This window comes from Sus scrofa, unplaced genomic scaffold (assembly GCF_000003025.6).
Source record: "Sus scrofa isolate TJ Tabasco breed Duroc unplaced genomic scaffold, Sscrofa11.1 Contig2679, whole genome shotgun sequence".
NCBI lineage: Eukaryota > Metazoa > Chordata > Mammalia > Artiodactyla > Suidae > Sus > Sus scrofa.
The window spans coordinates 15,290-41,592 of record NW_018085148.1 but is presented as its reverse complement, the minus strand read 5'-3'; the positions used below and the strand labels follow the sequence as shown (position 1 = coordinate 41,592).

The following is a 26,303-nucleotide window of genomic DNA, read 5'->3' as shown; positions in this document are numbered from 1 at the left end:
TTCCAACCCCATAGAAATGGCAATAATTGTTTTAAGCTAAGTTTTGTGATTCCGTAGCAATAGATAATTTAATTCTTCTCCCAATCAAACCATAAACTTAGTATTAATTTGTTACTAGAATAAAACACGTACATTTTACACTGCTTCACAATTTCAAATTATTCATGATCACAAGATCACTATGTTAAATTCTGGACAACAAAGACAGTAGTAATTTAGCATAAACACATTTGATTAGGATTGTATTTTGATAGCTTTGATTTATTCCAAAAAGGCTGACAAATTTTTGGTTCTTTGACTTACATGAGTTAAACATTACTAATTCCTTTTAATTAAAGAACAAACAACATTTTAACAGCTAATAAACCTATATTGTGATTAATGAGGATCAAATGTTTTTTAAAAACTACTCCCCGCCCCCCAAAAAATAAAATAAAAAATAAAACTACTTCCCCTAAAGAATGCCCAAGACAAGTTCAAGATATTTCTAAAACTGCATCCATGCACTGCCAAACATTATACCTGGCACAATGGAGGCATTAAATAAATATCTGTTGAAATGGGCAGTAAAATTTTACAAGCAATCAATTTCAAAGCACTGTGAACACAGACAGAATAAATGTTATCAAGTGTCAGTTCAACTAATGAGTCCATACCAGAACATAACAAAATTGATCTGTTTTAGGTCTCCCTGCACTAAAAATTCCATGTCTCCTTCCCTGTTTTCTTCCTAAATCTTTGGTGGGAAGATGCTGTGTGAACTGTGACTGCTAATTCAAAGTGACAGACTGATCACATGAATCGAAGACATAAAAAAAGAATACATTGCAAAAAAAAAACCTGTGTGAAGATGGTAAAGAGATTAAGAAACAGAAAATGAATTAAAGTCAAGAGGGTTCAAAGTTAAATGGCTACAGACGAAGATTAAAACTAGAAGTGAGCCTAAAAAGCCTGAAACGTACAGGCGCCACTGAATTTGTGGAAGGAGCATGGATGAACAGAACTGGTTCCGCCAGTATTCAGAGCCTGGGTCTTCAGGTCTCCTTTGCCATTACCGTGTGCAGCCAGACTCATCATTTCAGGCAAGTTTCTTAACCTGTCCCAGTGTCAATTTCCTAATTTGTAACGACAGAATAAGAAAATACCCACTTCTGGAATTCTCTTGTGGCTCAGCACTTTAAACACCCAGCTTTTTTTTGTCTTTTGTCTTTTTAGGGCTGCATTTGCGGCATATCGAGGTTCCCAGGCTAGGGGTCTAATTGGAGCTACAGCTGCCGGCCTATGCCAGAGCCACAGCAACGCGGGATCCCTAACCTGCTGAGCAAGGCCAGGGATCAAACCCACAACCTCATGGTTCCCAGTCGGATTCGTTAACCACTGAGCCATGATGGGAACTCCTAAACATCCAGTGTTGGCCCAATGCAGTAGCTCTGGTTCTGCCACTCTGGCAGTGGCATGGGTTCGGTCCCCAGCCTGCAGAACTTCTGCATGCTGTGGGTTGTGGGGCAGAAAATATCTACTTCACAGGATTATCATGAGGATCAATACATATCATGAATCCATACATAGCATGTGTATAGAACAGCACACGTAGCACATACTATAAGCACGCAATAAAGCACACTCTGTTAAGTCTTTGATGCCATCTGCTTTCTAATTAAGTACAGTGTATATATTACTTTGAGAATTACTAATGTAAATAAAATCACCTTTGGGGGGACACAAGAATCGCAGAGGGAGAGAGGCATTTTCATCCTGTGAATGTAGCTCCATGATGAATATACTGCAGCAACATCTCTGCTTTGTCTCAAAACAAGACTGAAAGGAGTTCCTGCTGTGGTACAGTGGGTTAAAGATCCAGCTTTGCCATAGCTGTGGCTCAGATTCAATCCCTGGCCCGAGAACTTTCATATGCTGTGGATGCAGCTGAAAAAGAAAGAGGGGGAAGAAAAAAAGAAAGCAAGACTAACAATCATGAGCACCACAGATAAGCGCCTCCAAGAGCTTCCCTACATCATTCTGAGAGTCTAATGGCTAGAGATTGCTTACCTAGGAACAAAAGAGGACCAGATTACTATCATGATTAGAAGCAAAATACAGAGTAGACTGAAATGAGAATTAAAACTCAATAATCCATAAATCTCACATATAAAATGTTATCAGGGAGTTCCCACCACGGCTCAGTGGAAACAAATCCAGCTAGGAACCATGAGGTTGTGGGTTCCATCCCTGGCCTCACTCAGTGGGTTAAGGATCCGGATGTGGCTCGGATCTGGCATTGCTGCGGCTCTGGCATAGGCTGGCAGCTGTAGCTCCGATTCTAGCCTGGGAACCTCCATATGCTGCAGATGTGGCCCTAAAAAGCAAAAAAAGCAAAAAAAAATGTTATCAGGAAATCTTATAGTTTGTCCTATTTGGAAAGTATTTATTGCAATGACAAAACTAGAGGTTAATTACATTTTTATTACTGAATTATATTGTAAAATCTACATCTACAATTTTAATCAGGAAGAAATGCTTTGCATTTACATCAAGGACACATTTATTCTAGTGGAATAAAACAGACACAGACAAAAGACTAAGTACACATTAAACGAAAAAAAGAAAAGACTACATGTTTTTATCTTGACCTACTTAGCTATTTTGGAACATATCTTTCCTATTAGAAAACTGATCTTACATACATATTAAGTCTGCTTTCTTTTCCCATATTTCTGAACATTAAATGCAGCTTCTTACAACTTCTAATTATAAACAAAAGATTGAAAACAATATGGGAAACAAAGAAAGTACAAGTAGACTGTTATCGCTGTAGAAAGGCAAGGCTGAGTAAAAGTGCTCCCTCTGGGGCTCATTTCAAAGATACACTTTTACTCAGAGAGGCAAGCATTTCTGATGTAGGAGTAAGTTTCCCATTGCCTTTGCAGGGAACAGAACTATAAATGTTTCTAGTCAATGGCCAAGTAAGCGAAAAATATCTACAAAATATCTACAAGCTAATTATCAGATGAGGGCTGATCCAAATTAAAATGCTGTGTTGGTCTCAATATACATCTTTAGCTTTTCCTTTTTAAAAAGGATCTTTTTATTTCAGATGATATTTAAAAACAACTTACATTTTTAATGTGCTTTATGGTCAATGACTGTAAAGTCGAAACTCAATGATTAAGTTCAAAATTTTTGTTTTACTTGATTCTATGGAAATTTCAAATACCTACCTACTTTACCAAACCAAGTTATACGTGAGGTAAGTTTTAGCTAAAAAAATTAATCACAAAGATACAGTTAACCCTTTCAAGAGTAAACAAAAATCATAATGCCCGCCTCAATTTCAGAGTTTATAAATCCTGTGTATCCAAGAAAAGTTCACTATGTGATTTAAAATGAAAAGCACATGGTTTTTACACTTTCAAATCAAATTATGTTGGGAAATTTGGTGCAAAAAAACCCAAAAAAAACAAAAACTTGGCAAAATTTGTTTTGGTAACAGAAGATAATTCACTAATGAATCCAAATGGAACCTAAGATGGGTGTTTAAAATTTCTAACTTCTAAATACACACACACTTATTTATCTAAAAAATATTTTGGTAACAAATTGGATTGACAGAATAAATGTTCTGTTGTAAATAAAAAGTTACGAGCTTCCAATTTTAGCCTTATAGCCAGCTAAACAGGTTTTAAAAACATGTATGGCTGTTTTTTAAAAACATGGATAGCTGTAACAGTTCTCCAAAGCACGGACATGTTACACTGATAGATCCCTGCTAAAAATCAACTGCATCTAAATGGGTTGGACATTCATGATACTAGAAATACTTTAAAAAGTGAGTACAATAGGGCTACAATAACATTACAATTGATAAAATTACAGGAGATTATCGCTATACTTTCCCCCATAAACACCATCAAACTTTGTTGCAGTTACAAAAAGACCAACCCCAAATTACTTTTTCTCTTACCGAATTTCATGTTTCACATCTCTAGTTTTTATTCAGCAGAGAATTCTTAAAATCTTTTCTGTAAGAATTCAAAGTATTTAAATGTATAGCTTCACATTATACCACCATGTTTTGCCCTTCTTGTTTCCCAAATACACAAAAACAATATAATTTTTCTCAAAAAAGAAATAAGATGTCCACGTTAAAAAAATAAAGCCTACAAAAAAGTTCCAGAGCTAAAAAAGATTATTCATATGGCACGAAGTGATCTCCTAGTCCAAAGTCCAAAACATTAAATGAAGTCCATTTATATATATCTTGTTTGCTTTTCAATGGAATATTACATTTATTGAGGTGAAATCACATTTTTTTTGTTCTTGAGTCAAGAAATGTACGCAAATGTTTTCTTTATACAGTTATTAAAAATAGGAGACCAAGTTGAATGTGCCAAAGAGATATTGTTCAGTTGGCATTTTTAGAGTTATTAGAAATAAACTGATAGAATGGATTTCCTTGGTTGGTTTCCATAGCTTGGTAGACCAAAAACAAAAAAATGGCCACAACAACAAAAAGCAAAATTTTTATCCACATGGGAATGGAGCGTCCCTTTTTTGTCTTTTCTGACTTGACATCTGCCAAAGGAACATACTTAGGAATATATTTAGATGAAAAAGATTCTTCCATCCTGAAATCACTGAGTTCTAATGGTCGGCCTGCCGCTCCTTTGATTGGTCTGCGGCAACTAGCACTGTTGGGAAGGAAAGGAGGAAGAGAAAAATAAGTATTAGATAAATAATAGAAAATGTTATTACCACTCCTAAATCCAAACACATTCCATGTATTATTAATAGTGAGGTCAGCCAATGTATTTAAAAAGTAAAACTCCTATACATTTTCCATTTGAAGAGTTAGATGTGTATCTTATTAGAAAACAATATTCAGAGTACTGATAGATATTCACTAAATTTGCCTTCTTAAAGGCTTTTCAGAGCAAATATATTTAGGAGATAAGAAAGGAAAAAAGGTAGTTTGGTTGTGATTCCTTCAGTCAGGAAACAATTCAACAGCTATCTAAAAGCAGTTTTTTCAATTAGAAAAGAGAAACCCATGAATAAAAACTGTTTTCCTTCTTACTAGGTTTCAGTTTAGATTTTGAAACTAGGAGTTCCCGTCGTGGCGCAGTGGGTAACGAATCCGACTAGGAACCATGAGGTTGCGGGTTCGGTCCCTGCCCTTGCTCAGTGGGTTAAGGATCTGGCGTTGCCGTGAGCTGTGGTGTAGGTTGCAGACGCGGCTCGGATCCCGCGTTGCTGTGGCTCTGGCATAGGCCGGTGGCTACAGCTCCGATTCAACCCCTAGCTGGGAACCTCCACATGCCGTGGGAGCAGCCCAAGAAACGGCAAAAAGACAAAAAAAAAAAAAAAAAAAAAAAAAAAAAAGATTTTGAAACTAACCCAATTTTCAAGAATATGAACTAGTTAGCACTTAGAAGAATTAAAGCACTCCCCAAAAGAACAGTTTAATTCTGACAACAGAGGTATAGTAATTTTCTGAAGAATCAAAAACTAAAATTCCTGTTTATGTGTGTGTGTATATATAAACAATTATGTTGTACATTCTAAATATATACAATTTTTAATATGTCAAGCATATCTCAATAAAGGTGGAAACAAATAAATCAATATGCCCTAATAAAATACATTAATACTTGTTTCAATGTATCTGAATACCTAATTCCCGTTGGTGTAGATGCTTCGAAGGGAAACATTTCCTTAAGAATATCCCTTTCTACTCTTCTTTCCTCTGTTTTTTCTCCCACCTAATAAGAAACAAACAAACAAACGCAAGTTAAAACTTAGTGTAAATGTGCAATAATTAGAACACAGTTTTAGACAGAAATTTTGGAAACAGAATGCACTTAAATCTATCCAACTTTTACAACTGCCATTTCTAAATTCATTCTTGCTTAATTATCCATACATGTCCAAGGCTCTCTTCAAATTTCCTCAATGTGAAGATATGTTAAAGCTGTAATGGAGGCAGGGGAATGGGAATCATCACACATTCAAATAAGTTAAAAAATAAATTTAGTATAGCTAATATGGCAGTGCAAGTTAAGTTCCCTCCAATACTTTGCATTAAGGGTACATTGTTTCTTCCTGTTAATTTTGTAATAAAACAAATGATTAAGTATAAAAGATATCACATTAAAATGGTTCTTTTAACAAATTTTAGTGTATGTTTTTAATTAACTGTAGATCAATCCAATCTTCCTAACTTAAAAAACAAATTTTTAACAATCTGATTGTTCTGATGGAGTATTACTTTTATGCCTAGATAAAAATAATCTTTGGTAAAGAATCAGTAAATTATAATGTATCATGCAGTTAGTAGTTTAAAGCTTAATTTTACAGAAGTAATTCAAGTATCATACAAAGTAACTTCAAAATCTCATCTGACCTTTCAATGAAAGATAGTATAGCTTCCCCCACAGCCCAAGTTAACAATTTGAACCCACATCCATAACAAAGAGAACATATTATAAGCAGCACAAAAATGACCACTCCCTTGAAAAGTGGAACTTAAAGAGGCACATAGCAGCAAGAGGATAGCATTAGTTTGTCATATATAGACACCCCCACCCAATAAAGAAAGCTCTGCTCCCTCCCACTCTGAACAACAAATAAAAATATTTCCTCATTAAAAGATCAATGATAGCATCGATCTAAATTTTATTCATTTACTTCAGCTCTTGTCAATGGTTTCTTTGGTGTTCTTCTGGGTATGTCTGAGAATTCAGTGATTGGCAGAATAGGAGCTGCATGCTTGAAATTTCCAGTCACCCTATTGACAACCTGCCAAGATTCAAATTATTCAGACTCAGAATTATCCAAACATAACAAAGACACGTTAAAAGAAAAAAAAGATAGCTGATTTCTGTAATATGTGAAACTTTCTCTTAATTTAGGCATAAGAACCTAGAAATAAATATATTCAGTGGTTTACATGTGATGGAGAAGCCTTATCATTTGCTTTTAATCCTTAAAGCACTAAGGATTCTTACACAATGAATTATATATATATTAAAATAACTATATTGAAAAATTCTAGAATTCAGAGTTACATGGGGAAAATGAGTTTAAAATGTTTAAAAACATGTAAGTTTGAGGTCTGCCAAAATTCACCACCTCCCCGATTTTAATTAAAGGCTAATTTACAAAGAATACCACTTGTATAGTTTATGAAACATATTTACTAAGGTTTCGTTGCTTGAAGCCATTATAGTTTCAGCTATGGGAGTACTCTCTGAAATTACTGCACCATCTATACGAAAATGTTCTGAAGTTTCCACCTGTTAGTTTGAAAACAAAACAAAAACAATAAATATAAAATAACCACTAAAACCCTACCAATCTGAAAACCCAATTCTAAGCAATAAGCCTTGCATCACCCTTTTCCTCGGAGTGCGTCTCGACCCTCTTGTAGACTCCCTAGTTAATGCCTGCAGAGGTCCGCCTTTTGAAGATCCACTTGTCCATTCAGTCTCAGTTATTCCAGCTTGAGAATAGCTCTATTCAAGCATCGACATATTAAAAGTTATATTCTAACAGCAAATACCTTAATAATGGCCACATTAGCACACTGAGAAGCCAAGTTTCCAAATGCTGGTATGTGCAAATAATGCTACACCCTCAAAATGTACTGATTGAACAGATAGGCATCAGAGAACACTTAAAAGTATGGTAAATACAGTAGAATCCAACTAGAGGAGCTTGCATATTATAATTAAAGTGTGTGTGGGGAAAGTATGTCAATTTATCACTGGCTCCTCTTGTGACTTGCTGTTTGCTATCTAGCTCTAGTATTATAGCTGCATCCTTGGCTGTCTACACAAAAAAGCAGGCATGACTTGTAAGAAAGTCATTTGTTACATATAACAAGTCAGTTTTTAAAAAAAAAAAACAAAACAAATTTTATAATCGTTATCATAGATTAAACATTATTGTTAGGATTAGGATTATTCAAATAGAATCAGTTGCAATTATAATCCATACACAGCTATCTGAACTTAAAAATTCCCAGGTCTCAAACTCATCTTACAAACAGATGATAAAACTGAGTAGCAACAAAAACCCGACAGTCACCTCTTTCATGAACAGGCAAGCCTAAAATATCATTGCCAAGCCTCAGTGCTACTCAATCCTCACTACTAAAAGAAAATGGTAATAGGAATAGACAGACCATTGTTCCCTTCGAGTCCCAGATTTATTTCTCCCTGAAAAGAGGACTGATTTTCCTTTTTAAAAAAATAATTCAGGAGTTCCCGTTATGGCTCAGTGGGTCAAGAACCCAACATAGTGTTGGGAGGATGTGGGTTCAGTTCCTTGTGGGTTAAGGATCCAGTGTTGCTGCAATTTGCAGCATAGGTCACAGATGTGACTTGGATCCCACACTGCTATGGCTGTGGTGTACGCCTGTAGCTGCAGCTCCGATTTGACCCCTGGGCCCAGAACTTCCATATGCCGCATATGAGGCATTAAAAAAAAAGAGTACTCACATAGTTTAAAACCACTAGATCAGTGCTTCTCAAACTATAAAATACATATCAATTACCAGAAGCTTTTGTTAAAAATGCAGATTCTAATTCAGTAGCTCTAAGGTGAGGCCTGAGATTCTACATTCCAAGTAACAAGTTATTCAACTCTGAAACCACTATTACCAGAAGATTCTTTTACTTAAGGACATCCATCAATGATTAACTACACTAGAGTATGCTTATATTGTCACTTTTGCTTTCAAGCTAATCTTTTATCTAAATAACTGATGTTTTTATATAAAGTTAGTATCAATTTTACAGACAGGTGTATTTTATCTCAGGACAAGAGCAGTCATCCAATAAGTATGCTTAGTTGGCTGGAAGAATTACTATCAAAACCCCACAAGGTACAGACAATCTCATACATCTTATTTTGTATTTATCTATATTTGGGATTGACCTAAGAGTTTCCCCTTTGACTCACAATCTGAAACTCAGGGTTCATTTTCCTGCTATCAATTAGGAAAAATCTGCTGAAGGTAAACTTAATGTTAGTCAAAAGACAAATCTATAAACAAATTACATGTATTACATAACAGATGCTTATTAATAGTTAAATTCCTGATGATGTGACTAGAAGGGACCACTAGTTTTATTTATTTTTTCTTTTCTTTTCTTTCTTTTTTTTTTTTTGTCTTTCTGCCTTTTCTAGGGCCACTCCTACGGCATATGGAGGTTCCCAGGCTAGAGGTCTAATCGGAGCTGTAGCCACCAGCATACGCCAGAGCCACAGCAATGTGGGATCTGAGCCACGTCTGCAACCTACACCATAGCTCACGGCAACGCTGGATCATTTAACCCACTGAGCGAGGCCAGAGATTGAACCTGCAAACTCATGGTTCCTAGTAGGATTCGTTAACCACTGCGCCACAACGGGAACTCAAAGGGATCACTAGTTTTAATCACAGATTCTCAATCCTGGAGGCACCGTATCATTTGGGAAGCTTTTTAAAAATACCAAATGCTCCCAACCCTGCTTTGGACCAATTAAGTCAGAATCCCTTCTAGAACAACCTGAGCAAAATTAAATTTTGTAGCTCCTGAGGGGATTCTAATGTGCAGCTGGGGTTACAATTGGTTTAAGACAATGTCACTGACTTATGATGCATCTCAAAGCCAATTTTTTTTTTTTTTTTTTTTAGGGCTGTACCCGCAGCATATGGAGATTCCCAGGCTAGGGGGCCAATCGAAGCTCCAGCTGCTGGCCTATGCCACAGCCAGAGCAACATCAGATCAGAGCCACGTCTGCGACCTACACCACAGCTCATCTCAATACCACATCCTTAACCCACTGAGCAAGGTCAGGGATCGAACCTGCAACCTCATCGTTCCTAGTCGGATCTGTTAACCACCGAGCCACGATGGGAGCTCCAAAGCCAAGTATTTTTTATTTATTTATTTATTTAGGTCTTTTTTGCCTTTTCTAGGGCGGCTCCCGCGGCATATGGAGATTCCCAGGCTAGGTGTCTAATTGGAGCCATAGCCACCGGCCTACACCACAGCCACAGCAGTGCGGGATCCGAGCCACATCTGCAACCTACACCACAGCTCACAGCAATACTGGATCCTCAACCCACTGAGCAAGGCCAGGGATCGAACCTGAAACCTTATGGTTCCTAGTCGGATTCGTTAACCACTGTGCCACGACGGGAACTCCATTAGTTCTTTTTTTTGTTTTTTTTTTTTTGTTTTTTTTTTGTCTTTTGTTGTTGTTGTTGTTGTTGTTGTTGCTATTTCTTGGGCCGCTCCCGCGGCATATGGAGGTTCCCAGGCTAGGGGTCCAATCGGAGCTGTAGCCACCGGCCTACGCCAGAGCCACAGCAACGCGGGATCCGAGCCGCGTCTGCAATCTACACCACAGCTCACGGCAACGCCGGATCGTTAACCCACTGAGCAAGGGCAGGGACCGAACCCGCAACCTCATGGTTCCTAGTCGGATTCGTTACCCACTGCGCCACGACGGGAACTCCTAGTTCTTTTTTTAATGGCTGCGCCCTTAGCATGTGGGAGTTGCCACACCAGGGAATGAACCAAACCACAGCTGTGACTTACACTGCAACTGCAGCAATGCTGGATCCTCTAACCCACTGCACTGGGCTAGGGATCGAACCTGCACAACCCCAGCAACCTGAGCTATTGCAGTCAGATTTTTAACCCACTGTGCCACAGCGGGAATTCCCAATTTTATCAGTTCTTAATATCATTATCTAATTTAGAATTAATCATTGTTACAGAAAACTGTCTTTCACGCAACTAATCCTGAAGACTAAAAAAATTTTTCTACCAGAATCTACTATAAAACAAATGACTTTGAGAAGAAAATATAAATAAAAAATAACAAAATTAGAATTCAGTGTTTTAACTACTTAGTAAGTAAGATGGACCAAACAATTATTGATTGAAAAGGAAGAAACTCATTGTTATGTAAAATTAGTACAGTGACTACTATACGCTCTGTGGCCAACATAAGAATTGCAGCATCATCCATTTTCAGCAAGATGGTCTATAGAAAGTCCTCAATTTATCACAGAGACAACAGGAGGAAGAAACAAAAAACCCTATCAGTTAAAAAGTTATTCAGAAGACATCAGACAGTTGAGGCACATGGAGAATGCAGGAGCTGGGTTATTAAAGGAGGCTGTAAATCCCAGTCAGTAAAATACAAGCTCTAAATAAAAAATTTATAACCTTGCTCTGAAGAACTAACAATTTAGTAATCAATATGGTTTCTCATATTTACTTTTTTTTTTTTGTTTTTAAACAGCATCATATTTCTTTCATTAGAGAAGTATTCTCACACATTATTTGGGGGAATGCAAAATGGTTCAACTCTTATGCAGGGGAACTTGCTAACATATAGCACTAATACCCAGCAATTTCACTTATAGGCTTCCTGAAGATAAACTGGCTAAAATATGAAATGACATGTAAAAAGGCTCTGTTGGTTTACCTTTGCTTTATTCGGAATGGCACATAATTGAAAACAATCTAAATATCCACCAAAAGCAAAGCGGCTGAACAGATTACAGTAAATCCATAAAATGCAATACCACACAGTGGTACAAGCGATGAAGATGATTACACTACACTGTCCTATGGAGTGATCATCAGGATATGTGTTTAGATTAAAAACAGAAACAGAAATGTGCAATGTAGGCTGCCTTTTATATAAGGATGGGAGCATAAATAAATTCATAAATCTATGTATTATATTCTCAAAAAGAAACAAAGTATAAACCAAAACTTAAAAAACCCACATATATAGTCTCAATAATTAAAAAATACGAATAGAAAAAAATTCTTTCAAGTGATTTTAAGCATAGTATTTTATATTCTACAGATTAGAAAAACCTTCCCCCAAAATCTGAAATTGCAATTGTCAGCTTACTTTTAGTAGTAATACTGTTATTTAAAAACATTCTTGAGGAGTTCCTGAAGTGGCTCAGGGGTAACGAATCTGACTAGTATCCATGAGGGCACAGGTTTGATCCCTGGCCTTGCTCAGTGGGTTAAGCTGACATTGCTGTGAGCTGTGGTCTGTGGTGTAGGTTGCAGACACAGCTCGGATCCGGCATTGCTCTGGCTGTGGTGTAGGTCAGCAGCTACAGTTCCAATTCGACCCCTAGCCTGGGAACCTCCATATGCCACGGGCACAGCCCTAAATAAAAAAAAAAAAAAAACAGAAACAAAAAAAACTTGAGAAACAATATTAAGAACCAAGATATTCAGCGTAAGAGAAAGAAGATACAAGTTTAACACCTATAAGTTGGCATATATTCATAAATTTGAGGAATTCATGACCTATAGTCTTTCTAAAAAAATAGATATTCCTAGGAGTTCCTACTGAAGCACAACAGGTTAAGGATCCGGTATTGTCTCTGCAGTGGCCCGGGTTTGATCTCTAGTCCAGTGCAGTGGCTAAGGATCTGGCACTGCTGCAGCTGTAGTGTAGGTTGCAGCTGCAGCCTGGATTTGATCCCTGGCCCAGGAATTTCCACATGTCACAGGTGTGGACAAAAAAGGGGAAAAAAAAAAATTTAAGTGCTCCTAGGTCTACCTACTGAAAAGGCCCAAAACAGTGACAACCAGGTAGGAATGAATACCCTTTGTATTTAGACTGTGGGTAGCCTCCAAATAATACTTTCCATTAAAAGGATTAAAGTTGTTTGGAAAAATGACTGACTTGACAGGAGGCAAGAAATACACATGAGCCCAGGGTATATTATTATGCCAGAAAACAAGAAAGTATCCAAGACACATGGGGACAGGAGTTTCCTTTGTGGCTCAGCACGTTAGGAAGCCAACTGGTATCCATAAGAGTGTGGGTTCAATCCCTGGCCTCACTCAGTGGATTAAAGATCTGGTGCTGCTGTGAGCTATGGTATAGGTGGTAGATGTGGCTCAATCTGTGGTGCAGGCTGGCAGCTGCAGCTCTGATTTAACACCAGCCTGGGAACTTCCATATGCTGCAAGTGTGGCCCTAAAAAGCAAAAAAAAAAAAAACAAAAAAAAAACCCCCAACCAAAAAAACCCCCCAAAAAACACAACAACAACAACAACAACAAAAAAAAACAAAACAGAAAAAAAGAAAAAAAAAGAAAGAAAAGACACATGGGGGTCAATAAAAGGATAGAGGAACCAACTCAGTAATTCCCAACAGCTAATGATGGTACAATTTGAATGTGAAAAAACAGTGATCAAGTGATCAAGAATCAAATATATTAAAAACCTTACTAGTAAAAAGACTTTTATTGATCACCTTTCAAAATGACTATGGCACTTTGGAGTTCCTGTCGTGGTGCAGCAGAAACGAATCCAACTAGGAACCATGAGGTTGCAGGTTCGACCCCCGGCCTCGCTCAGTGGGTTAAGGATCTGGTGTTACCATGAGCTGTGGTGTGAGTCACAGACACGGCTTGGATCTGGCATTGCTGTGGCTCTGGCATAGGCCGGCAGCTATAGCTCCAATTGGACCCCTAGCCTGGAAACTTTCATATGCCGTGGGTGTGACCCTAAAAAAAAGACTATGGTGCTTTAACTTGGAAAATGGCAAATAAAAGCCAAGTAAGCATTTATCCTGGCCTTCCTGTATGAATTTTATTTCAAGGCAACTAGACAATTCATGACAAAAAGTTCTTTATAAAAAAATTCCAGGAGTTCCCGTCATGGCGCAGTGGTTAACGAATCCGAATAGGAACCATGAGGTTGTGGGTTCGGTCCCTGCCCTTGCTCAGTGGGTTAACGATCCGGCGTTGCCGTGAGCTGTGGTGTAGGTTGCAGACGCGGCTTGGATCCTGCGTTGCTGTGGCTCTGGCGTAGACTGGTGGCTACGGCTCTAATGCGACCCCTAGCCTGGGAACCTCCCATATGCCGTGGGAGTGGCCCAAAGAAATAGCAAAAAGAAGAAAAAACAAACAAAAAAATCCAGTTATAGGGAGTTCCCCTGTGGCACAGGGGGTTAAGGATCTAGTGTTGTCACTGGAGAAGACTGGGTTGCTACTGTGGAATGGGTTCGATCTCTGGCTCAGGAACTTCCTCATGTCACAAAGCATGGCCAAAAAAAAGGGGAATTCCAGTTATAGATGTAAAGGAATGAGAGAAAGAGAAAAACCACCTTAACGACTTGAAATAATGGATCTAGGCAATAATCATAAACGGCTGTCATAACCACTAAATGAAAAGACAATGTGGAACTTACAATAGATGAACTAGGCTTTCAACATCTGAACCCATTAGCAATTAATTTTAGGATGATGTACCTCTGATATGATGCAACGTGATGGCTACAACACTATTTATGAAGTAGTCTTTTTTTTTTTTTTTTTTTTTTGGTCTTTTTAGGGCTGCACCGCAGCATATGGAGGGTCTCAGGCTAGGGGTCAAATCAGAGCTGTAGCTGCCAGCCTACACCACAGCCACAGCCACATCAGATCCTCAACCCACTGAGTAAGACCAGGGATTGAACCCACGTCCTCATGGATATTAGTTCCTTACCACTGATCCACAATGGAAACTCTTTATGAAGTATTCTTGTCAAAGTAACTGAACTCAAATCTCACTAATCCTCTAGATCTGTACTGTGCAAAATGGTAACTATTAGCCATACATGGCTATTTAAATTAGATAAAATCAAAATTTTAGTTTCTCAGCCACAAAAGTCACACTCCAAGTATTGTGGCTAATGGCTACCGAATGAATAGCAGATACAAAACATTTTCATCATCACAGAAAGGTCTATCCCCCACCAAAGAGGTCTAACTTCCTATTCTACAGGAAATACAGGGGACAGAAAAGCAAATGAAATGACCCTTGAAGAAGCAATCTGCCAAATCCACAATGTGAGAAATTCTGTAGAGAACTAACCTAGTTTCTTCACCAAATTAACAGAGGGAGGGGAAAGTTATAGTGGCAATAAGTACAGATTTAAAAGACAAAACAAATCCAAAAAACACTAAATGATTTGTGGACCTTGTTTGAAACCCGATTTGAACACTTCAATCATAAAAGAGACATCTCTGAGACTGCAGGTGACTGTATATAGGATGTACAGAGCTTTGAACACAGGAGGAAAACCTTATTTTACACATACACACAATGCCACAACACTCCAAATAAAATAGTTCTTTCACATCTAATATACATAAACAAAAAGCAGCTTATATCCTTTAGAGATATATACTGAAATATTGATATCTTAATGTAGAAATGAGAGGACGTCAGAGATTTGTTTTAATATATTTAAGCAACAAATTACAAAACCAAAGGAATTAAAAATGCTAAAGGGTGAGGGTGAAGATGAAAAAACTAGTAAAATGTTGACAACTGTTCTGTAACTGAAGGGTCATTAAACTCTTGCCTCTAGTTTTCTATGAGATTTAAATTTTGTATAAGGCCCCTGTCTAATCCTGCCTGTATCTCCTAAATCTATTCTCTTTTGACTATTTTGTCCCTCAGTTAAGATTCCCCAAGTCAAACAATTACCCCTTAAACCATATTTAATACCATCCTCCCTCTCTTTAACCTGTTACTTCAAAGTCAACGCATTCTTGCTAGCGTGATGCCATCTTGCCTTCATAAATTGGACCAAAATTCTCCATGTCTATTTCAGTGTCCTTCACCCGATTTTCCTAGTTTCTCTTGCTCTGTTATTTCCTTATTCTTCAGCAGGCCCTTGTAGTTCTTCCCGAGTAATAGCAGATAAAAGGACAACAAAATATCTACTCCAGTCTTTGGTTCAATATTAAACAAAATCTTCTTTCATTCAAAGCTCTACACATTCTTCACACAGTCACCAAGTTCACTTCTAACAAACAGTTCTGAAATTCAACTTTAACTACATCAAACCAAGAGAGACACACAGATTAAGAAATCAAGAACATTTCCACTGAGGATGTATGGCTTTAAAATGACAAAAAGGGAGTTCCTGTCATGGTGCAGCGGAAATGAATCCGACTAGGAACCATAAGGTTGCAGGTTCGATCCCTGACCTCGCTCAGTGGGTTAAGGATCCGGCATTGCCATGAGCTGTGGTGTAGGTCACAGACACGGCTTGGATCCTCTCGGATCCTTCGTCGCTGTGGCTGTGGTGTAGGCCAGAGGCTATGGCTCTGATTCGACCCCTAGCCTGGGAACCTCCATATGCCGTAGCTGCGGCCCTGAAAGACAAAAAATAAAATAAAATAAAATGACAAGAAGAAAATGGAAAAGATAAATAGTCAGCCAGACAAATCTTGCAATGAGACAGAAAAAGGGTAGGGAAAATGACTCCAGAGATGGCTGACTTGTAAACTGTCAGCCGAAATCAATGTTAGATTAGGCAATAATTGGTTTTCTCGAAACTAAGTTCATTTATTCCTGTGCTTATTTTTCCCTTAGTTTCCCACATTTTCCTTTGGAAAACTGCATCTTGCCTCACCCACAATAAAAAAGGTAAATTTCTATTTAGGGTAAGGAAAGTGATCAGTGTGGTCTTAGGATCAGACCAGCTTCAGAGATGAGGGAAAAGCCACAGAACATAACACAGGCCAAACAAAGTAAAAGCAAAGTCAAGTCAAAAATCTAGAGACAAAGACACAAATACAAAACACTCCCCCTATCTTTTATTGTATCAGACTTGCTTAGGTATTTCCACCTTTTAAAATATTTTTCTTAAAAAGCAGCATGACTGGCTTGGAACCATGCTTAGCACAGAATCAAGCACAAGTGAGACATTTACTCAACAGACTTTTGCAGTAAGCACAGGCTACACTACTGACAAAACACACAATGTTTAGACTTCTGGTGCCACTTAATGAACACTTCATCGAGTATGCTGGATTTTGGCTGTCGCCTATTAACCAAAGGCAAGTACACAGGCAAATTTCTCTTGTCAGGAGATTACTTATACCTGAATACAGCGACCATAAAGCTAAAGATACCTGATTGTGCTCAACTCTTCTTTGCTTGAGTGTTACTGGAGTCTTTGCTCTGCCCTTTAGTGGTTCTCTCTTCTCAAGCTTGAGCTCTATTTTAGAGTCTGGAAATAACATTGGAAAAATCATTACTCTTTGAAACACAATAAATTACAACGTCATCCTAACATTACTTTAGAACTCTGGTTTTTAGGCATACTAGTATGTAAAATAAGTTTATTGGTATTACCTCAAGAGACCCAAACTGGTTAACTGCAATTTCTGCCTTTAAAAACTTTCCTTTTCCTTTCTTAGTTTATCCCATTTTTGTTTATCTCCCCAACTCCTGAGTATGATCATTTTTTCTATTTATTCTTTCTTTTTTCTGGGACTAATAGCCTGAAATATAAAGCGAACTCAAAGTGCTATCATGGCCACTTTTTACTAAAAACAATTTAGATGTGAGAAAAGGACATTAAAATACATAACTGTTACCATTCTTTTGTCCATACAGTGCATTATTACTACATAAACAAAGGTTAGTTATTAAACTAAAATTTAGAATACGGAAGGTAAAAGGCTATAGGGAATTTTCAGGATGAAAAAAGAACCACCTGTATACTGTATAGCATCAAGACTAGTAACAGGAAGTACGATGATGTTAATGTAAGTGCAGTTTAACTCTCTCCTCCTTTCCTAATGTGATTATAAAAACCTTGGATACATAAAAAATACACATAAAAAATACAACTGATCACATGTCACGTCTCCTCCTCCTCCCCATAATAAAGTAGCACTTCTTTCAAGAGAAGCTAGTGCATTATGTATTACTTTGCATGTCACCATGAAGATTATCATAAAAACTCAGACACATGTATCTTTTCATAGGCTTCAACATCCCACTTTCCTAGTCTTGGTTTTATCATCATTTGAAGGGCTAGATTTTTCAAGAGACTCGTAAAGGTTTTAGTTAGCTTCTACATTTTTGTGGCCATTTACCACAGTATAGGAAAATTGTCAGTTGTCATTTCTAAAACATCTATCACCAAAAAGTTACTTTCTTACCACGCACAGAAATGGAGTCAATTCTCAAACAAAAGCTTAATTTTGCATGCATTCAATGCAGTTATGCCAAAAAGTAGTCAAGAGAGTAATGTGTTTTGCTAACTATCTGGTCTAGTACTAGTCGAATCTACTAGGAAATTTCTCAAAAATGAAGTTATTTTTACGTTAGTTCAAATAGTTCAATCTTTATTTAGGATTAACGTATCAACTCCACTTCCCAATAATTCTATTAATAGATCTGTTATCTTTGGAACAATACTTAGCATTATAAAGTCTTATGTTTGTTAATTCAAAACCTAAGCATAAGAAAGCACAAAGTAAAGAATTTAATAATAGTTGAGCTGATTAAACAAATATCTGTTTGACTTATTAATACAGAGTAATTCCTCTTATAAACTTAAATTCCAATAGCCAATAAAAACATGGTCCTCAAATAGAAAAAAACCCTATATAATAATTTGAGTATTTTCACCTGTATCATTGGAATGTCAAGTGAGTTTCAACGATGAAATGGAAAAGGGATATTCATCTACAAATATCTAACTTGTTACAACTCCAAGAATAAATCACACATACAAAATGTTTGTGGAGACCACACAAAACTTTTTAAATTTAGCAACTTTATTGAATTTGCAAAAGCATTCTACAGTAATACATTAAAAAAAATCACATAGCACTTAGTAGGTACATGTATACATGTACATTTCAGCAGACAAATAACAAAATTACTCCTAGAAAGCTGCAAAGATGGACATGGATAGTCTAAGAATATAAAAATGTTTAGAAGTACCCAAGGGACTATATTTTGCTTATATTTAATACTACTTATTTCCATAAAAATACAAAGCAATTCAATTATCAAGTGCCTCTACAGTTAGACTCTCTCATCTTACAATCATAGAAATGAAAACAGAATATACTGCCTTACATAAACACAGAGAAACTGTGATATAGTATTTCTTAATGACTTTAGGATTTAGCTTAGATTAAGCCTAATCATCCATGAATTACAACATACAAGTGTTACTTAAAAAAAAAAAAAAAAAAAAAAAAAAAAAGCCTCATTTTTCTTAGTTCATCTGACTAGTTTTACAGTGATGGTGAGAATGCATTATCCCAGAATACTACAGTCTAGAGTCGTACTTCTCCAAATGTGGTCCATGAACTGTTGGCTATCAGTCCATGAAAAAAACAAGCATTTGCACCAGAATGTAAATTAGCACACTGTTTTCCTCTATCAATAAAATTTTACCACAAAAATAAACTCTGACATTGATCTAGATTCAAATTTTGGTGAATGCTTATGTCTGTGGATCAGTAATAGTTTGTAACCTGGCACTTTTGAATTGCACTGATTTGGAATACTACAAATGTACTGTAGACATAAGTAAAAAAACAACACAAGTGAGAAAATAAAAAATATGCAGACTGGTTCTGGAAAGTAAAAAGATATTTAGTAATTTTTAAAACCGTGAGGACTCAACTTATAATCTAGTTAATGAAATTTTCTTAGTTTTGAAGATTAATTAAGTCTTAAAATAGGAAGGACTGAACTATCTGAGACAAAAGTGTAATCTAGAAAAGCTTTAAATTGTTAGTATCAGGCTTTCTATCTGTGCAACTTGAAAAAAAAGGGCAGCTATATACAGGCAATTACTTTTATACTGCAATTTAACAGGCAGACGTTTGAAATTTTGAAATTAGCCTATTCTAGAAAGTAAAAGACCTTAAAAGAAAATTCTGGTATAAAAGTGCTTCAAATTCCTAGAAAAGCTGCCAAGTTCCCCATATCAAAGGTAAGACGGATGTCTTTATTTTATTAGTGTTTGTTTCCACGCTTTTTAATTACTTTTAATGCTTCTCTTCCAAATAATGTTCCACCTTTAAAGGGAGTAACAACCAGCTTATTCTTAGAAGCTGGATTAATTTTACAATCCCTTAGCCAGAGATATCGGCGACCTAAAGTGGAAGATCCCATGGTATGGGCAGCCATCTTTACTCCATCAAAGGCAGCTTCACAAAGAAATGAGGCTGCATCGTATGTTTTGCTTAGCGTCCCAAGTGCCTGGTGCATGCGACTAGGATCTGTGCTAAGAATTTGTGCAGCCTTACTAATGTCTGCCTGCATAGCCTGAACTACAAAGGCAGTGTGGGTTGCAATCTGCAATGCTGATGCTGCAGCTTCGTATGTTCTACAAAGTGCTAAGTCCAACTGTTTCTCACAGGACTCAGTGGAAGCTGCCTGAATATTTGCTGGTGGAGTGGCTTCAGAAATAAACCCCAGGATTTCATCATCTACTTTTGGAACTGATAATATGCGCACTGCCTCTCCGGAAGAAACTGGATACTTGCATGCCAATGAAGGCAGTTGCCTGTCAATTTGCTGCCACTCCTCTTCAATTACTTTTAAAATAGATTCATGGAAGGGAAAAGATAGTTCAGGGGCATCTATTTTATCACGCTGTGATTGCTTAGACATATCAATGCCTAAGGTAGTAAGCGAGTGAGAGACAACAGTTTTTGCAGAAGACGACATCAGTTCAGATTCAGGTATATTTTGAAATGCCACAGAAGAACCTGAATCCTTTCCCTCTGCTGACTTTCCACTGAGCCTAGGTAATTTTCGTGGAGGAGAGAGGGATTCAGTCTCTTGAGAATTAGACTGATCAATTCTCTTCCACGTATTTTCTACATCCAGTGGGGGTGTAGAGTTAGAAGTTCCAGGCAAACTACCTATTCCACCCTGGACCAACAAAGAATTGACATAATCTCTGATTGCCTGAGCAAGTGGTGGAGAAATAACTTGTGATCTCTCAGACTCTTCTAGTGCTTTCCTTTCACTGGAGAGAGTTGACTGATCTGAATCATGGGACCTCTTGGTACATAATGGTTGAATTCCACTTTTCTCACCACAGTAAATATTTTCTACTATATCTTTATAGCAAGTATTGGTGGTTTCTTTAATCAGTGAAGGAGAAGCTGCAGCAGAGACCAACAAGGCAGCGAGTTCATGCTGAGATGATGTTGAAGAACTTTTCTCTAAACATCTACCATGGCTAGACTTGGAGGAAATAAGCAAACTCTCTCCAGAGGCTAACTTTTGCAACTGTTCCCTGCCAGGCAAGGTTGCGGCAATAAGAGGTTCCCTAGGTGGGTCTCCCTTAGAAGTATGTACTTTCTTAGCTGCCTGTCGCTCAGTCCTGCCCAAAGGAGGACGGGTGGAGGTTTCAGGAAAAGAAATACCCTGAAAAAATCCACCAGAGGGAGTAGTTGGAAGTTCAGAAAAAGGAACACAATCCCTAGTGGACTTCACTTTCTTGTGTTCTTTCTTCTTTCCTGTAGAGGCAAAAGAGGCAGGAAGTTTAAGCATTACTTGTGTTTAAGCTAACTCTATTCTTTGCCTCTTTGCTAACATAGTGCTGTTGAAGAAAAAGACTCTATATTTCATACTCTGAACAACCAATTTGACAGACTGTGCCCTGGCAGGCAATGCTTACAGAGATATATGCAATCTGACTCATTAGACAGTCATGAAATTAACAAGCAAGGCATATGAATTAAAAGTTCAGAAGTATCAAGCTGTTCTTAAAATAAAATTTAAAAGGTCGTATACTTCATGTACTACTCTCAAAAAATATTTACATACCATGGCCAAATTTTCTTAAAATAGTCCACTAAATGTATGTCAAAATATTTGCTATAAAGCTATCCTGAAATCAGATTTTCTAACAAAAACTATAAATTTAAATGCTTATCAATAGAGAACAGAGAAAAGATACCATATGTAAATACTATTGCTACCTATTAATTACTTGAAATTAAGTATATGTAATATATCAGTAAGAGATCTCAATATAACAGAGTAAAGAAAAGCAAGTGATAAGATTTCACATGATATCACAGATTTTTTTAAAGTACAAAATAATACCATGTATCAGGCAGATACATATGAAAAAGTATTTAAAAACAGACTGAAAAGATAAGCATCAATATTGATGACAGTGGTTGCTTCTGTGGAGATGATACTTGCAAAGTGATTAGTGGGGCAACTGTCTTTACTTGTAATACTATATTCTCTAAGAAAGAATTAGACATTTATACTCTTCTGTTTCTTAGAATTATCAACAAAAAGTATTTAAATCAAATTATTTGGAGGTCTATTTTAATGATGTGAACAAAATTTACACGTATCTTGGTAATATTATTTAAAATTTTATTTTCCTCATGGTTACTGTATCTTAAGAGTCTGAAAAAATTGATTTTTTTGATTACATATTTTAACATCATATAAAAGTTTACCTTCTTCATTGTCACTGTATCTGTCAGAGTCATTACTTCCATTCTGTCTTGTATTTTCCACTGAAGAAGAAATTGTTGGCAGAGGAGTAGAAGATCTAGATTCTGTTCCTTGTTCCCTCAGTTTCAATAGCTTTTTCTCATATAGTTTCCTGGTTGTTCCTGTATTAAGGAAGAATTGCTTTAGTACTTGTATTTTCTTATTTAAGATCCAGCTCAGATATTATCTTTAGAAACATTAAAATTTATTTTTTCACTATTTCCTTTTCTAAATATTAGTGCTTAAAAATATAAATGGATTCTTTCCTGAAACAGGTGTTTTTCTGGGATTTTAATACATGATTAAGACAATGTTTTTTAATAGTAGCATGGAATATACAATAGATTGATTTAAGTCTTTTATTGGGGGTGGAGGGGCTGTGCCCGTGGCATGTGGAAATTACCAGGTCCGGGATGGAACCCACATCACAGCAGTGACCAGAGGTGCTGCAGTGACAATGCCAGATCCTTAACCTGCTGCACCACAAGAGAACTCCTTGATTTAGGTCTTATTATAGACTACCTACTGAAGAGCCATTACTATAGAGTATTTCTGACTGAAAAGTCTTGAACTTTGTGTAATTTCCCTAGTACTATGTCATAGTACTTGCCTTTGTAGAAAAGCTATTATTACTATTTTCATTTTTGGCTGCCCCGAGGCATATGTAGCTCCTGAGCCAGGGATCAAATCCGAGCTGCAGTTGGGACCTACGCCACAGTTGCAGCAATGCCAGATCTTTAACCCACGGTGCCAGGCTGGGGACTGAACCTGTGTCCCAGAGCTCCCAAGAGCCTGGGAAATTATTATTTTTTACAAAGAGACTGTACTCCTCTGAATTACTATGATTAAAATCCCATAACTCTAGAAGTTCTTGTTTTATATCAAATACATTTGATTTTTAAAAACATGATTTATAGGACTTTCCCCATAACTGAATGCCATTTATAGGCATATTAATCTCTTAGAGTTGTGGGATTTTTTTTTGGCCACACCCACAGCACATGAAAATTCTCAGGCCAAGGATGGAATCCATGCCACAGCAATGACCAGAGCTGCTGTAGTGACAATTTTGCGTAAATTTAAGATGTTAAAACATATTTAAGTATAACTGCTAAAGTAAAAATGACCTTTTGTGGAAAATGTATATTACAAATAGAAATTATATACCAATTACAATTTAGTAACACAGTTCAACATCAATGACAATTTAAAACCAAGAATGCGGGAGTTCCCATCATGGTGCAGTGGTTAACGAATCCGACTAGGAACCATGAGGCTGCGGGTTCGATCCCTGCCCTTGCTCAGTGGGTTAACAATCCAGCGTTGCCGTGACCTGTGGTGTAGGTCGCAGACGTGGCTCGGATCCTGCGTTGCTGTGGCTCTGGCGTAGGCCGGCGGCTACAGCTCCAATTCGATCCCTAGCCTGGGAACCTCCATATGCCGTGAGAGCGGCCCAAGAAATGGCAAAAAAGACAAAATAAATAAATAAATAAATAGATAATAAAACCAAAAATGCTTTTACTTTGTTTTATGCTAGCTGTATATCTTTCCCTGATTTCTATGAGTAAAATGATAAACATTTATTTTTTACAAACAACACATATCTTGGAATGTTATATATAAGCAGTCTTAAGATGAACAGCTGGGGAAGGAGAAATAAGGAGACCCTGGTCAAAGGGTACAAAATTTTAGTTATACAAGGCAATTAAGTTCTAGAAATATAATATATAGCCTGGGCGATAGTTAACATTTATTATATGCTCGAAATCTGCCAAGAAGGTACATCTTTTTTGGCCACACCCACTGCATATGGAAGTTCCTTGGGCCAGGGATCAAATCTGAGCTGCAGCTTCAACCTGTGCCATAGCTGTAGCAATGCCAGATCCTTAACCCACTGCACCAGGGATGCAACCCACGCTTCCACAGAGACAAGGTGGATCATTAACCCACTGCACCACAGCCAAAACTCCCAGCTAAGAAGTTAGATCTTAAGTGTTCTCACCACACATACATACATAAAAGAAAACTGTGAAGTGATGGATATGTTGAATAGTTTGATTATGGCAATCACAATACATATGCATATTAAAGCAAGCTATACACATTAAATGTACAACTTTTGTTTGTCAATTATAGCTCAATAAAGCTGGGGAAAATGAGTTCTCATCATGGCTCAGAGGAAACAAATCTGACTAGTATCTATGAGGATGCAGGTTTGATCTCTGACCTAGCTCAGTGGGTAAAGGAGCCAGCGTTGCTGTGACTATGTCCTAGTCAGCAGCTACACCTCTGATTCAACCCCTAGCCTGGGAACATCCATATGCTGTGGGTGCAGCTCTCAAAAACAAAACAAAACAAAAAAAGCTGGGGAGGAAATGAACAACTGGTATACTAACACGTAATTTAATGTGTGTTGATACAACATACACAGTTTTCAGCATCTCTCTTTCTCCCCCCCCCCCTTTTTTTTTTGCTTTTTAGGGCTGTACATGGAGGTTCCCAGGCTAGGGATCCAATTGGAGCTATAATTGTCAGCCCACACCAGAGCCACAGCAACGCCACATCTGATCCTCATCTGAGACCTACACCACAGCCCACAGCAACGCAGGATCCTTAACCCACTGAGCGAGGCCAGGGATTGAACCTGCCTCGTCATGGATACTAGTCGGGTTCGTTACCACTGAGCCACAATAGGAACTCCTGGAAATCCAGGGTATTTAGTTCCAAGTTTTCTCTTTTGTTTTTTCTGTAGGCTATCAGTCTTGAATCCCAATTAAGACAAGGCTTTTTATTTTTATTTATTTTATTTATTTACTTGGGCGTGCCCATGGCATGTGGAAGTTCCTGGGCCAGAGATCATACCTGCGCCACAGCTGTGAAAGTGCCGGATCCTTAACTGCTAGGTCACTAGGGAAGTCGAAGACCAGACTTTCGAAAAGGTACTTTTTACAACTAAAAGTGGGTACTGTGCTGGGAATTGAATGACTTGAGTTACATTAACATCTGTCATTAACTTAATGATGTAGATTACTTTGGCCAGCTATGCCTCAGATTTTCCTCAACTGCCATATAAGACAAGTATGTCTCACCAGGTACTGTGATATGGGCACAATAGGAAGCAATCTCAGCAGAGGTAGTCTTGGAGATTATCTAGTTCCATTCTCTCACTTTATTTCTTGAAGGGAAAGTAAGATCTTAGTCATAGAAATGACTAAGGACAGACGGGTGGTCCTTAGAACCCCAACTCTACCTTCGTGACTAGAGGGGATAACAATTTGGGGTACTGCTTCATCAAAAGATAGTTGATGTTTTATCAACTTACCCACGATCGGACCAGGGTTCACTCCATACTTCACAAGCTGATCGAGAAGCTCTTCATTAGTGAGCTCTGTTACATCTAGATCATCTTTATCTTCTAGTCTGGGTTTATCTGTTTTCTTTGTGGCTTTCTGTAAGTAAAATCAAGTTATTTCCACATGAATTAAAAATGTTCATTTACCATAAAAATAACACTGTATGTATACGCAAAGTACCCTCAAGTTGACTTATAGTTAGTTATATTTGGGCTTAGCCGTTTGGTTACATTAAAAGCCAACTCATCAAAAAAAAAAAAAAGAAAGAAACAGCGTTCCCATTGAGGCTCGCTGGAAATGAATGTGACTAGCATTCGAGTGAACACAGGTTCGATCCCTGACCTGGGTGGGTTAAGGAGCCGGCATTGTCGTGACCTGTGGTATATAGCTCGAAGACTTGAAGACGTGGCTTGGATCCTGAATTGCTTTGGCTGTGGTGTAGGCAGGAAGCTGCAGTTCCAATTGGAACGCTGGTCTGGGAACTTCCATATGTCGCAGGTGTGGCCCTAAAAAGCCCCCAGCCCAAAAGCCACAAATATCAAAGTTAACGTGGGCCCAAATTACAACTTAAGGCAGAAGAGTCAATACTGCATCCTGGAAATATAGATTTTTTTTATTTTTT

General features: G+C 37.5%; 1 protein-coding gene across 4 annotated transcripts in view; it reads right to left on the bottom strand.

Moving 5' to 3' along the window:
- Nucleotides 1–234: 234 nt before the first annotated feature.
- The window catches only part of LOC100622780 (lamina-associated polypeptide 2, isoforms beta/gamma), a 31,381-nt gene continuing 5,312 nt past the window's right edge, over nt 235–26,303 (bottom strand). Inside the window, exons 3-10 of one of the 4 annotated variants that reach the window (XM_021081948.1) lie at nt 25,651–25,777; nt 22,292–22,450; nt 16,955–17,052; nt 7,392–7,511; nt 7,197–7,292; nt 6,685–6,795; nt 5,671–5,759; nt 235–4,688 (exon numbers count right to left, since the gene is read on the bottom strand). In XM_021081948.1, coding sequence (XP_020937607.1) covers nt 4,403–4,688; nt 5,671–5,759; nt 6,685–6,795; nt 7,197–7,292; nt 7,392–7,511; nt 16,955–17,052; nt 22,292–22,450; nt 25,651–25,777 — 1,086 coding nt within the window. In that variant the 3' untranslated portion in view covers nt 235–4,402. The other 3 variants (XM_021081949.1, XM_021081950.1, XM_021081947.1) reach the window with 3 other exon arrangements.